At 47.2% G+C, this 15,446-nt stretch overlaps 1 protein-coding gene across 1 annotated transcript in view; it reads right to left on the reverse strand.

Annotated features, from left to right (window-relative positions):
• SH3RF1 (SH3 domain containing ring finger 1) overlaps positions 1-15,446 on the reverse strand; it is a 72,261-nt gene that overhangs the window by 24,489 nt on the left and 32,326 nt on the right. The window contains exons 4-7 of the mRNA XM_038755265.1: positions 11,831-11,941; positions 5,734-5,891; positions 3,712-3,882; positions 639-898 (exon numbers count right to left, since the gene is read on the reverse strand). Coding sequence (XP_038611193.1) covers positions 639-898; positions 3,712-3,882; positions 5,734-5,891; positions 11,831-11,941 — 700 coding nt within the window. The remainder of the gene's footprint in view (positions 1-638; positions 899-3,711; positions 3,883-5,733; positions 5,892-11,830; positions 11,942-15,446) is intronic.

Consider the following 15,446-nt stretch of genomic DNA (forward strand, 5'->3'; position numbering starts at 1 on the left):
AGGGAGGAAGAGAGCTACCTTGGCGGATGGGGAGAGGAAGGGCATTCCAGGCCAGGGGGATGACGTGGGTCGGGGGTTGACGGCGGGACAGGCTATTATTATAAGTATACACATTATACTATGTGCATTGTTATATTAATACTATGTGTATTATTATTATTAATAGTGGTATTTGTTAAGCGCTTACTATGTGTCAAGCACTGTTCTAAGCGCTGGGGAGGTTACAAGGTGATCAGGTTGTCCCACGGGGGGCTCATAGTTTTAATCCCCATTTTACAGATGAGGTAACTGAGGCACAGAGAAGTTGAGTGACCTGACCAAAGTCACAGAGCTGACAGTTCGCAGAGCCGGGATTTGACTCCAAAGCCCGTGCTCTTTCCACTGAGCCACGCTGCTTCTTATTCGTGCCACCCAAGGTTCCCAGTCTAAGGGCCCTGCAGTCCTCACTGCACACTAGGAACATGGGACCTGGCAGTTTCTGCTTGTGGCAAGTGGGAGCGGGTCCTCTTAACTGTAAGCCTGCTGTGGGTACGGAATGTGTCTGTTGTATTGTTATACTGTACCCTCCCAGGCGTTTAATACAGTGCTCTGCACACAGTAGGAATCCTGACTGACTGACAGGGTAGATTCCCGATTACCTGTCCGGGCAGCGTTGCGGGCTTGATTGACTGTCATCTGGCCGGTCATGTGCATGAGAAGTTTGGCCTGAGGGCTGGTTTGGAGGTGGGCGGCGGAGACCACGGCAGTGGGGACGGCACCGGCTCCCCCGGCCAGCCCGTTCCCCTGGGCTTTCTGGGCGAGCCCCCCCGTTGTCGAAGGGTTGACCATGGTCACCCCCCGGCCCGCCTGGCCCGTGGTTGGCATGGGGACTTTAGCTTGGGAAGCGCTCGTCACTGTCCTGTTGAACAGAGAAACACATCTGGTTAGCTGGGGAAGGGATAGAGAAATGAGGCGAAACGTGAAATGTCTACAGAAGCAGCGTGGCTCAGTGGAAAGAGCCCGGGCTTTGGAGTCAGAGGTCATGGGTCCAAATCCCAGCTCTGCCAATTGTCAGCTGTGTGACTTTGGGCAAGTCACTTAACTTCTCTGAGCCTCAGTTACCTCGTCTGTAAAATAGGGATTAAAACTGCGAGCCCCACGTGGGACAACCTGATCACCTTGTATCCCCCCCAGCGCTTAGAACAGTGCTTTGCACACAGTAAGCGCTTAACAAATGCCATCATATTTTATATTTTTTATATTTTTTACAGAAAATTAATCAACCAGTCGATGGTATTTACTGAGCGCTTACTATGCGCTGAGCACTGGACTAAGGGCTTGGCAAAATGCACCAAAAGCAAAAAACACCATCCCTGACCTCGAGGAGTATATTATTCATTCATTCATTCATTCAATCGTATTTATTGAGCGCTTACTGTGTGCAGAGCACTGTACTAAGCGCTTGGGAAGTACAAGTTGGCAACATATAGAGATGGTCCTTACCCAACAGCAGGCTCACAGTCTAGAAGGGGGAGACAGAGAACAAAACATAGTAACAAAATAAAATAAGTGGAATAAATGGGGGAAACCGAAAGACAGTGATAATTGTGGTATTTGGCGCTTAGTACGGTGCTCTGCACCCAGTAAGCACTCAATAAATACGACTGAATGAATGAATGTGCCCAGTACTGTACTGAGCCTTGGGGTGGATATACGCAAATTGGATTGGATACGTGGGGCTCACAGTCTCAAACCCCATTTTACAGATTAAGTAACTGAGGCACAAAGAAGTGTGACTTGCCCAAGGTCACACAGCAGCAAGCGGCAGGGCCGGGATTAGAACACACGACTTTCCGATTTCCAGGCCCATGCTCTATCTATGATGTCATGCCGCTTCCCATAAAAGCTAAAAATGAGAAAAATGACTTACAAACAGTGGGACAGAAGGGAAGAACATGGACAGAACTATTAGCAGCAAGAATCCATAGGAGTGAAGTAGATTAATAAATAATTAAATTGACATGTTTAGTTGCAGAAACTAGGCATCAAACCCATGGTAACATACTGTAACCATCTGGTGACCACACAACACGGTTTAGAATTTCAGTCGGCTGCCTTTCAAGTTGAGAGTCTACATACCAACCGAAGCCAACAGCAGGCAAACATGTCATCGTGTTAAGTCATATACTTAAAAACTGCGAAGTCTGAGAAGTGAGTTAATGGGGATGATTTAGCGTTTTCCATCTGTGCCTCCTAATGGCCAACTACCTTTCCTATCTCATGGAGGCTGGATGAGTTGGGGGACATTCCATCAGTTTGCAGCGTGGCTCAGTGGAAAGAGCCCGGGCTTTGGAGTCAGTGGTCATGGGTTCAAATCCCGCCTCCGCCGATTGTCAGCTGTGTGACTTTGGGCAAGTCACTCAACTTCTCTGGGCCTCTGTTACCTCATCTGTAAAATGCGGATTGACTGTGAGCCCCCCGTGGGACAACCTGATCACCTTGTATCCCTCCCAGCGCTTAGAACAGTGCTTTGCACATAGTAAGCATTTAACAAATGCCATTATTATTATTACTATTATTTGCTCCAGTGGAAAAAGCATGGGATCGGGAGTCAAGAGGCCTCCATCATTTGCTGGATGTGTGACCTTGGACAAGTCCCTAAACTTCTCAAATTCCTCACCTTTAAAATGTAGTGCACTGCCCACAGCAGGCACTTCATAAATCTTTCTGATTGACTCTATTTAGGAGAAGCAGCGTGGCTCAGTGGAAAGAGCCCGGGCTTTGGAGTCAGAGGTCACGGGTTCAAATCCCAGCTCCGCCAATTTTCAGCTGTGTGACTTTGGGCAAGTCACTTAACTTCTCTGGGCCTCGCTTCCCTCATCTGGAAAATGGTGATTAAGATTGTGAGCCCCCCGTGGGACAGCCTGATCACCTTGTAACTTCCCCAGCACTTAGAACAGTGCTTTGCACATAGTAAGCGCTTAATAAATGCAATTATTATTATTATTATTATTATTTAGCTCTGCAGCCGAAAATGACTAACCAATCAGGGAATGACTATCCAGCTTGCCTGGAACACTTTTGCGATTTATCTTGAACACAGCATTTAATGTAAGCAGTCGGGAGCAAGAGCATTTATGAACAGAGACCCCCGCCTATCAATGAATGAATGAAGCAATGAAGAAGCAGCGTGGCTTAGCGGAAAGAGCCCGGGCTTGGGAGTCAGAGGTCGTGGGTTCTAATCCCGGCTCCGCCGCCTGTCAGCTGTGTGACTTTGGGCAAGTCAATTCACTTCTCTGGGCCTCAGTTACCTCATCTGTCAAATGGGGATTAAGACTGCGAGCCCCATGTGGGACAATTTGATTGTCTTGTATCTACCCCAGTGCCCAGAACAGTGCTTGGCACACAGTAAGCACTTAACAAATACCATCATTATTATTATTATTAATGGTATTCACTGAGCACTTACTGTGTGCAGAGCATCGTGCTAAAAGCTCGGGAGCATACAATTCGAAAGAGTTGGTAGACAATTACAGTCCAGAGAACTACCAGAGCTAGAGGACAGCCACATGAAGCTCTTAGGCGTGATACAAATATAACAAAACATGAACGGACTGTGAACATAGACTGGGAGAGAGAAAGAGACATCCCTCATGGTTGAGGCCGATCTGGTCGGTTGGCAAACGCCCCTGACAAACTTCCTTTTTGAGAGTGATTTAGTGAATACCGTACCTTGTGACTGGGGCCACATAGTTGCCAGGGAAGACCCCTATTTTGCTTGTGTGCATGGAGGTCCCTTTGAACCATCCATCCTGACAACGCTCAAATACCAGGAACATCTCCCCTTTCCTCAGCTCCAACTCGTCCTCTTTCCTGGGGGTGTAGGGATAGATAGCGACATACCTGGAAAGGAAGTGAACATGAAATTACTCATTCATTCACTCAACTGTACTTACTGAGTTCTTACTGTGTGCACAGCACTATACTAAGTGCTTGGGAGAGTTCAATATAACAGTAAACAGGGACATTCTCTACCCACAACGAACTTACCAACTAGAGAGGAGCTTATAGTCTAGAGATTAAGCTACGTGATAGCCACAGGGCCTTTAGATATAGGACCACTTCTCGCTTTGAACAATACTGGGCACATAGTAAGCACTTAACAAATACCATTATTACTATTATTATTTCCCCTGGCTGTACTCCAGGAGAGCAATTTTCCTCACACCTGAAACTGCAGCTGAAAATCCCCTTCCCTGAAAATCTGGTAGCTTAACAGCCTCCCGACCAATTGAAACATGGACTGCCATTTTGATTAGAAAATGTTGAGCTGGGCTCTCCCGGTGTGTAAATTAGCTTTCTGGATGGCGTCCTAATGACGGAAAAGAGTTAATGGATCTTCTAAAAGCACCTAATTGGTTCCCAGGGAACATCTTAACCGCCGCGGAAGTTTGGCTCGCAACTCGGTTGGCGCTCACTTAACCAGATGTGGAGAGCAACCGTGAAGGGGGACACGCGGGACCCAAAGCCCCTCAGTCTAAGCCCCACATGCTGCTTTCGACTCCCGGGCCAAGTGTGCGGTTTCAGGCGGCCCCCGCTGAATGTGATGCGTTGTGAGGAAAGTCACCGAACCTGGAAAATCAAAGGAAGTGAGGCACTTTCGGGCGTGCTTGCTAATAGCCCGAACGATGCCACACTGAGAGATTAATCCCATTGCATCGATGCCATGGGTAGGTGGGTGGCCTTTCGCTCTCAACACTGCCAAGTGGCAGGACCCACCAAACTCAGTGGCGACTAGGCTGCCCTTGCCCACAGCCAGTCTCGAATGAAGTGCTCCGTGTCCCGGGGTGGGCTCGGCGCTCGGCTGCTCAATCTGGGCGACCCATCCCCATCCCCTCCACTGCATGCTCTTGTTAAGAGAAGCCAGCTAGGACTGTAAGCTCCTTTAGGGCAGGGATCGTGACTAAGAACTCAACTGTACTCGACTCTCCCAAGAGCTTAATACAGTGCTCTCCACACAGCGGACGCTCAATAAACACCACTGATCGATCGATTGACTGACCTTGGTTGCCGCTGTGGAGTCAGAAGACGAAAGGGGAAACACCAGGCCAGCTCGGCCTCCTCCCATCCTACGACAGAACATCCTATCCACGTCTCACGGGTGGTGGTACGATAATGTGGCAGCCATCACCCATTACTCTATCAGCCCACTGCCTGCAGGAAGGAGGCTGGGGGACAATCCTCACGTCAAACCCCAGTGAGTTGCAGTTGCTTCTTAGCTGTGTTTACGGTGGAATGGGAGCTTTTGCCTGTCTCCATGAGCCCCCAGTGATTAAGAATCCCACCTCAAACCACCTCAGGAAGGTTACCTCATGGCTCTGGGGCACGTCTTCTTTTTCTTTTTATTGTACTTCTTTCTACTTCGATTGCCAGCCCCCTTTCATTCATTCACTCATTCATTCAATTGTATTTAATGAGAGTTTACAGTGTATTAAGCGCTTGGGCAAATGCAACATAACACTAAACGGACACATTCCCTGCCCACAGCAAGCTTACAGTCTAGAGGGGGAGACAGACCCTAACAGAAATAATGCAGTAAGAGTATCGAGTACCGACCATACCAGGCCTTCGGCACATAGTGGACACACGATAAATACCGTAACCATGCCACAACAACTGTAAACACATGGTACATGACTTTCTTTTCTGGCTTTTTTAAAAAAAATGGCATATCCAGAAAATTCCGCCACTTACACGCTCGGTCGGGCCTGTGGCCGAAGATGCGCGATTTGGTCCGTGGAGCCTGTGGCGGGTCTCTGTCCCAGTCCGGAAGCAGCGACACCTGAAGACGACGTGGAGGCGACGACTGCAGCAGCCAGGAGAGGAGGTGGGGGGAGAGGAGGATTCATATTCTGGAATGGAGGGGAGGGGGCCGGGGGGAGAGGAAGAAAAGAGGACAGAACAGGTTCTTCAAGGCTTTTTCCACTGGCGACGCGGGGGTGGGGGGATGCGAAAGGCATGGGAAAGGCATTTCGGGAGAGTCCCTGTCGGAATGCGTGCTAAGGTTTGGCCCTGGTTTCGGTCGTTCTGCTCTCCTTCGAGATCCTGACATCCAGCAGCCTACTCAGCAAACAGGTAAGCAGTCCTCCCAGCAGCTGGAGAAGATAAAAGTGTTGTGTCTAATTTTCATGTAAATAGCATCTCAAGCCAGGACTTGACCAAAATCCAGAAGTCCTGTCCCTTAATGCTTCTGTAACTTGAAACTGAAAGGCAACTCAAAATAATTCAGCCCCACTACACCGCAAACCACTCCCCTGGGGGGAAAACTATCTTTGATTCGGGACCCACAAAAAACACACACAATGGCAGGCCTGGCAGTCCACCGTCACTGTGCTATTGTTGCCACTTTGGCTTATTCTTCCATTTCACTTTGCCAGCTTTTGAAATTCAGCACTATCAAGGTTGGTAATCTTTAACAAGTACACCAGTGAAAGGCTGCCAGGTTCCTTTATGGGCCCAGCCTGCAGCCCGGGTTCTGTCTACGGGGACTCTGCATCTTTTGAAAATCAATGGAGCAATTGTTACCTTCTGATCTATAAAACCTCAGATAATTCTTTAGGGTCTGTACACCAACCCCCCTGGGAAAATAGGCACACAAAGCAGCCTGCCCAAAAAACATCTCTGAACCACTCCACCAAGAGCCGAATCAAAGGAAAAAAGGGAATAAGTACAGAATGTGATCTAGAAACCACAAATCGGCTTCCACCCATCAGTGATGGAAAAACAATCCATTGATTTCTAAACACTGGGCATCCACAGCCATTTTGTTTCCCCTTCTTCAATTCAAAATGCAAATCTCTGCCGCTTACTTCAAATTCATGGCAGGGCGCACAGATTTCCCAATTACCGGACGTGCGATGCAACTATTGTGCTGGCTCAAATTGAAATTAGCGACATTCTGCCTCCCTCTCTCACCCGCCCCCCTCGCCATGTGCCTTAGATGAATTATTTGAGTTCAAACTAAATCGGAGGCGGTACTGCTCAGTAAGTGCTTGTATGGCACCTTTGCAAAATCTGTTCAGGGAAGTGGGATTCCTTCCTGAAAAGGAGCGTCTCAAATTACAAAAAGGTGGTTGCACGAACATAAATCGCAGCTTTGGAATTCTGAACTGCTAGTCTTCCAAAACATTTACTCAGCCTAGGCTTCCCCTCCCACTCCTTCCTGCTTCGGAGCAGAAGAAGCAGCAGCGGCGACAGTAATAGTAGTTGTCACATTTACTAAGCACCTTCTTGGTGTGTGTTACACCACATTAGGTACTAAGGAAGTATAGAATTAAAATGGGTTACTTCCCCTCCCCAAGAGAAGCTTACCTTTTAAAGGGGGAAGACAAACATAAAAGTCTTTACAACTAGACTGGCCCAAATAAATAATTGGGCACACAAGCAGACGTGAGTGCTAAGCACCAAACAGAACGAATCGGGAGAATGGATGTAACCACCAACCTGGAAACGTATTCTTGGAATGGCTGGGTGAACCTTGGGATTGACGGAGCCAGCCCAGCACTGTAGACTTTTCAATGTTTTAGATAATAACAATAATGATGGCATTTGTTAAGTGCTTACTATGTGCAAAGCACTGTTCTAAGCGCTGGGGGGGATACGAGGTGATCAGGTTGTCCCACGTGGGGCTCACAGTCTTAAACCCCATTTTACAGATGAGGTCACTGAGGCACAGAGAAGTGATTTGCCCAAAGTCACAAAGCTGACAAGCGGCAGAGCCGGGATTAGAACCCATGACCTCTGGCTCCCAAGCCCGTGCTCTTTCCACTGAGCCACGCTGCTTCTCTTAAGCAAGAGGAAGAAGGAGAAGAAGAGAAGGATCAAGAGGAGACACTCTGAAATAGCTGTTGTGTCTTATTTTCGGCTGTAACTTTGAAAGCTAGAGGTCTAGAAGCCCATTGGATTAAGAGTAGCCAGTGTCAAATACCACCAGCCCACAACCAGTTCCATCGAGTGCCCAAATTACATCACTAGCCTCATGTTTCCATGGGTCACCCAAGACCTATTTATTCTAACAGTTTTGACACCTGTCTACATGTTTTGTTTTGTTGTCTGTCTCCCCCTTCAAGCCTGTGAGCCCATTGTTGGGTAGGGACCGTCTCTATATGTTGCCTACTTGTACTTCCCAAAGCACTCAGTACAGTGCTCTGCACACAGTAAGCGCTCAATAAATACGACTGAATGAATGAATACACAGAGGCTCAAAAATCCCAGAGCCTACTTTCGGCTTGAAAGATGAAATTGTCCTGCTCTCCAGAATGTGGCTGTGGACAAGCAGGCCTGGCTTAGTGAAAGGTAGAGAGAGTGATGGATAAATTAATGATAGCATTTGTTAAGCGCTTACTATGTGCAAAACACTGTTCTATGCACTGGGGAGGTGATCAAGGTTGTCCCACGGGGGGCTCACAGTCTTCATCCCCATTTTACAGATAAGGGAACTGAGGCCCAGAGAAGTGAAGTGACTTGCCCAAAGTCACACAGCTGACAATTGGTGGAACTGGGATTTGAACCCATGACCTCTGACTCCAAAGCCCGGGCTCTTTCCACTGAGCCACGCTGCTTCTCAGTGAAGCAGCGACTTGGCAGCGTGGCTTAGTGGAAAGAGCCCAGGCTTGGGATTCAGAGGTTATGGGTTCTAATCCCAACTCCGCCACTTATCAGCTGTGTGACTCTGGGCAAGTCACTTAACTTCTCGGTGCCTCAGTTACCTCATCTGTAAAATGGGGATTGAGGATGTGAGCCCACCGTGGGGCAAGCTGGCTACCTTGTATCTACTCCAGCACTTAGAACAGTGCTTGCACATAGTAAGCACATAATTATCATTTACCTGTGAATCCAGAGGCAAAACAATGGGATTCAGGTGCTGCTTTTAGATGTCTTGTAGCCATTTTCCTAATGCTCTTGAGGATTTAATGTGCTGCCTGGGAACTGTGATGCCAGGCTAGACGGAGCAGGACGTAATCCCGTACGCGGCTAAATCTAAGTGAGTTAAAATCTGATCTTTTACAACCAACGTTTTAACCTCAGGTTTCACCCTAGCAAATCAAGCTCATTGAATAATCAGAGAATCACTACAAAGTCCAAGATGCTTTGAAGTAATAATAATAATAATTACAATAATCATGGTATTTGTTAAGCAGTTAACTATGTGCCAGGTACTGTACTAAGTGCTGGGGTGGATACATGCAGATCGGATTGGACGCAGTCCCTGCCCCACATGGGGCTCAGAGTCTCAATCCCCATTTTACAAGATGAGATAACTGAGGCACAGAGGAGTGAAGTGACTTGACCAAGGTCACACAGCAGACAAGTGGCAGAGCCGGGATTAGAACCCATGACCTTCTGACTCTCAGTCCCATGCTCTACCCACTACACCACGCTGCTTCTCTAAGTAGAGCAACGTAATGGAAAGAACACTGGCCTGAGAGCCAGAGGACCTGGGTTCTAATAATGGCTCGTCCAATTGCCAGCTGTGTGGCCTTGGACACGTCACTTAACTTCTCTGTGCCTCAGTTCCCTAACCTTTAAAAAAAAATGGGAATTCAGTATCTGTTCTCCCTTCTACTTTGATTTTCAGTCCCACGTGAGGCAGGGTCTATGTCCAATCTGCTTATATTGTATCTACCCCATTGCTCAGTACATTGCTTGACAGAGTAAGAGTTTAACAAATACCAAAATAATAATTATTTTACATATTTTCTGTTACTGAAAAACATCTCTTTTTGTCTTGATAGTGACATTTATTATCCATGGATGATGGGTTTGCCAAACTTTTTAAAAATCCCCATAGGATTACTGTGATGCAATATTTAGTTCTCTATCATTAGTTTCCATAAAACTTGGAAACTATTTCAGGTTTTACATTAAACGACCTGAAGGAATTAACATGACCTGTAGCTGGCAAAGCTTACCCTGACTGATACATTACAACTTAAGACACTAAATCCAAAGCTTTTGGCTAATTTCTCAAAACCAATGACAGTCAGTTATCCCTTGGAGAAAATGACAGTCACGTCTGCCCACACTTCGAGCCAAACTGAGTTCAGCGTTTCATTAATTGGAACTGGCATGGTATCCACAGTTTAGCAAACCCTTCCTCTACCTGGCACGTGGACTCTCTTATCCAACACTTGGTAATGAAATGCACGTCGCCCCAGAGTTCACCCTACCCTATAATCGCACCCCATTTATTTATACATGGATCTATCCCCAGCCCAGAGCAGTTTGCCATATGTTACTCTTTTGAGCTTTTGAGTCCTGCGGGATTGAAACGTCAACTGGCTTAGGTCATTCTTCAGTCGTTATTTCTCCAAAGATCAGAAAAGGCACGAGCTTTCTGAGGAAGTCAAATTAATATTTTTCAATATGTGGCAGGCACTTGGCAATGAAGATAACCACTTTCTGTCTGTCAAAGATGATTCTCCTGCATTAAAAAATACCCCAAATGTAAGATATGCCAAATCCTCTCTTCTCTTTTTAAATGGGGAGAGGGGAAAAAGAGAAGGGAAAGGGAAAAAATGAGAAACTTTGATGTTTAAAACCTTCATTATGTTTCCTCGCCCCATTCAGGAGCGTAGAGATGAGAGCCAAGATACAACTGTCCCATTAGCAGTGCTGGAAATTTTTACAACACGAAGTTTTTTGTGCAGTCTGTTGAGCGATTAGGAGGAAAGACACCACACAACAGCGGAAGAAGTGTGGTCTAGTGGGAAGCAGCAAGGCCTAGTGGCTAGAGCACAGGCCTGGGAATCTGAAGGACCAGGGTTCTAATCCCGGCTCTGCCACTTGTCTGCTGTGTGACCTTGGGCAAGTCATTTAACTTCTCTGTGACTCAGTTACCTCATCTGTAAAATGGCAATTAAGACTGTGAGCCCCATTTGGTATACGAACTGTGGGTAGCTTGTATCTACTCCAGGGTTTAGTACAGTGCCTATCACATAATAACCGCTTAACAAATCCCATACAAAACCCTTTTTCCTCCCTCACCTCCCTCCTCTTGTCCTTCCCCTGACAGTAGGTTCCAGCCCCTGCCCTGCTGGAGAGGGCGATGAGACAAACTTCAGCTTTGGGGGAGGGGGCATCCCTGATATTTTTAATGCTCAGGGCCCAGAGGTGCCTTAAACTAGCCCAGTGAACCAACGTCCCATTGACTGTAAGCTCATTAATAATAATAATAATAATAATAAAATATTTTTGGGCAGGGACCACATCTACCAGTGCTCTGCACACAGTAAGCACTCTATAAACACCACTGACTGACTGAAGACAGAGATAGAAACCTCTGAAGCTGCAAATTTTGATTTAGACTCCCAGATTCTACCCTTCAAATATGGCAATATCAGTCTCACTGTAAGCTACTGAATTTCTGGAACCCGTTTCTACTTTAAAAGAAGAATAAAGAGGTGAGGATGCCAGAATGGCACATTCAAGAGGGACTAGGAATGTTACCCAAATTAATCCCTAACCCCTTCCCAGATACTTAGCCACGGCCTACAGGCAGAGGCTTCAAAGAAAACTGCTGCTGATCAAGTCTGAATCTGAATGAGAGTTGAAAAACAGCCTCTCAGGTCTGGTGGTGTCAAGCCCTTATTGCCACCTGGGAGACAAGTGAAAATTTTGATGGCTGTGAAACTTTCAGCTGGCCAGACAGATGACAGGCAGATAGAAGGATGTCTTCAACCTCTTCTGTCCCAGGAATGTACGGATGAAGAGGCCGGGCTAATTCCAATATAGCTAATAGAGCAAGCAATAAAGAAGGGGAGCACCTGATTGTTCGAAGTTTAGTACTTACTCCGAGGGCAGCCTGGTAGGGAACATCTGACGGGAAGGTAAATGAAGGCCCAGTGGTGACTGGACTGCTTGGAGGTGGGGTCACAATTAACCCTGTAGTGCTGATGTGAACCTGTCAAAAGAGAAGAACGGTGGTAATTTCACAACTGATTTGAACACGATGGAACCCTATGACAAACCTAGGGCATTCCGACTCTATCTCAGGAAATAGACCATCATCAGCGCCGGAAAAAATCCCCAGACCATTTTTGACTTCTGTGTCACATCCTTCCTGGGTTCTCTCCCATTCCCAGCTCCCGGCAGGGTGTGCAGCCACAACAATTCTAACGCGTTGGGCTCATTTGCAGTCAAGTTTTCCCAGAAACATAGTGGCAGTCTTCCGCTCCCTGCAGAATGACCTTTCAGATGTCCCAAACTGGCATATTTTAAGAGCTCCTGGCAACCCTTCTCCCCAGTGTGAGAGAGGCCCCAGGTGCCCTGCTCCACGTTTTCCCTCTGGGAACCATTTCTACTTTGATGCAGTGAAATGCAGATGTATGCAAGGCAGCCTCAGCCCCCCCCCCCCCCCCCCCCCCCCCCCCACCCCCGGGCCACCTTGATATACTTGGGGCACTGAATTCATTACACTTATTAGGAGCTTCCTTTGTACCAAAGCACTGTGCTCAGCTCGGGGGTAGATGCCAGATCATCAGCTAAAACACTGTTCCTGTCCCTTATGGAACTGATAATCTCAGAGGTGGAGAGCACAGGCTCCTTACCCCCATTTTATAGATGGGGAAGCTGAAATTCAATTCAATTCATTCAATCGTATTTATTAAGCACTTACTGTGTGCAGAACACTGTACTAAGTGCTTGGAAAGTAAACTTGGCAACAGATAGGGACAATTCCTACCAAACAACAGGCTCACAGTCTAGAAGGGGAAGACTAACAACACAACAAGTAGACAGGCATCAGTAGCATAGTAGACAGGCATCGCTAGCATAGTAATAATAATGTTAATATTTCTTAAGCTCTTACTATGTGCAAAACACTGTTCTAAGCACTGGGGGGGATACAAGGTGATCAGGTTGTCCCATGTGGGCATCACAGTCTTAATCCCCATTTTACAGATGAGGTAACTGAGGCACAGAGAAGTGAAATGACTTGCCCAAGGTCACAGAGCAGACAAGTGGTGGTGCCGGGATTAGGACCCATGATCTCAGACTCCCAAGAGTGTCCTCTTGCCAATGAGCCACGCTGCTTCTCGTAATAGACAGCAGACAGTAGACAATAGACATGATGCCTGTAGTAGTTGACAGGCATAAATACCATGATAAGAGAGGTTAAGTGATTTGTCCAAGGTCACACATCAGGTCTGAGGAGCACTGTGGCCTAGTGGAAAGAGCATGGAACTGGGGGGTCAGAGGACCTAGGTTCTAAACCCAACTCGGCTACATGTCTGTTGTGTGACCCTGGGTAAATAAGTTAACTTCTCTGTGCCTCAGTTTCTTTGTAAAATGGGGGTTCAATACCTGTTCTCCCTCCTACTTTTCTTTTTTTAATTGTATTTGTTAAGCGTTTACTATGTGCCAGGCACTTTTCTAAGCGCTGGGGTAGATATGATGCAATCAGGTTAGACTCAGTCCTTGTTCCACATGGGGTTCTCAGTCGTCATCCTCATTTTACAGATGGGGCAGCTGAGGCAGTTACTTGGACTATGAGCCCCATGAGGGACAAAGACCGTGTCTGACCTGATTAACTTGTATTTATCCAAGTGCTCAGAACAGGGCTTGGCAGATAATAAGTGTTTAACAAATTCTATTGTTATTATTATTATTACTATTGTTGTTATTGCTGTTGTTGTTATTAGAACCTGGATGCTCTGGCTCTTGGCCCTTGCTCTCTTTCCAGTTACGACACACTGCCTCCCTTTCTCCCCAGCCCATCCGAGGCCTCTCTCACCTCCACCCTACCCGGGGAACTGCTCTCCTTGAATGGAATGTCTTTGAACACCAGACTTCATACTTCATATTTGTGTCCAATTCTCGAGGCATTTGTCTTTCACGAACACATTCCCCAAAATTTTTACGGTTCTGCGGGGACTACAGCAAAAATACAGCTGCCTGGACATGTCTATAGCACGTAATTATTTATCAGGGCCTTAAAGGGACAAGGAAAAAGTTAGACTTTTCAAAGTCTCTGACACTGATACCACCTAAGATGATTACAACCAGAAAGGGTTGAAATCCTGTTACACTTCACTGCTGTGCTCCTCGTTTACTGGATCTACAGTCACCTTGGTTGGGATTAGTCGCCCAAGTGTCTCTGGTTCTAGCCTCCGGCCTCAGACAGGCCAGGCTTATTTGGGATCTACAGCTCAGTGCTCAGAGGGAGATGTATGATTCTGTTGGCCAAGTCCAGGGGTGGGGAGAGGGGAGGAGGAGGAGAGAATGGGAAAAGGGAAAAGAAGAGAGAAAAGATGAGGAGTGGGGGGAAGTGGAGAGAGAGTGACTGTTCACAGCCTGGTGCCGCTGGTTCCCTGCCATCCAGGGAATGGGGCATCAGGGGCACAAGCTTTGCCTTGTTGGAAGCCCAGGACCAAGGGAATGGGCAACAGTGAGAGAAGCCCTGGCACAGACATCTCAGAGATGATGGTCACTAGTACCCCTTTCTTCCTCAGAAGGCCTCCCTTGCTCCCTCCCCCAAGCAATTCCTCCTGACAAGACTACCTGGGGCAAAATGTGTGCCCACCCCCTTGAGGAACCACCATGAAAAGAGGGACACGCTGGAGGGGAAACAGGGCTGTGACAATGGCTGGTGGTGACCCAACTCAACTAAGAACCCTTGACCTGGCTCACCCAAACTTGTGCTGTCTGTCACCTTGGGGCTGCCTCTCGGGAATGTTCAAACTGGAAAAGAAGCAACGGATACAAAACAAATCCCATGCCTCACAGCAGAGACAAAAAGTGGAATTCTGAGCATTTTAAAGACAACGGAGTGGATGATTTTCAATTCCACCAACGAGTTCCCCAACACAGAGTAGCCGCAAGAGTGTCAGTTTGGGTAATAATAGTAATAATAATTGTGGTATTTGTTAAGCACTTACTATGTGCCAAGCACTGACTAAGCACTGGGGTAGGTAGGTACAAGGTAAATGGGTTGGACACAGTCACTGTCCCACATTGGGTTCACAGTTTTAATCCCCATTTTTATAGATGAGGGAACTGAGGCACTGATAAATAAAGTGACTAGCCCAAGGCCACACAGCAGACAAGTGGCAGAGCCGGGATTAAAATCTGGGTCTTCCTGACTCCCAGCCTGTGCTCTATCCACTAGGCCATGCTGCTTCTCTCATGTGGCTCCAGACTAGGATGGAGCGGAGGTTCAGGTTCATTAGCGGAGACGGATTAGTATTCACTGACCGGAGAGTTTAGAATTCATTGACATTCCACGATTGTTATGTCATCCACACCGTATTCCACAGAGCAACGGTAGAATAAGACTCTGGCAAATCTTGGCAGGATATACACGTTCCCCAACCGCTGGAGAAGGGGACTGCTGTTCCGCAGGCAGATTACCAGGTTACTCTCTTCATATGGGGAGAAAAAAATGATCAGCTGGCTCTAGACTGTCCCAA

Source organism: Tachyglossus aculeatus, chromosome 12, assembly GCF_015852505.1.
Source record: "Tachyglossus aculeatus isolate mTacAcu1 chromosome 12, mTacAcu1.pri, whole genome shotgun sequence".
In the NCBI taxonomy this organism is placed as follows: Eukaryota; Metazoa; Chordata; class Mammalia; order Monotremata; family Tachyglossidae; genus Tachyglossus; species Tachyglossus aculeatus.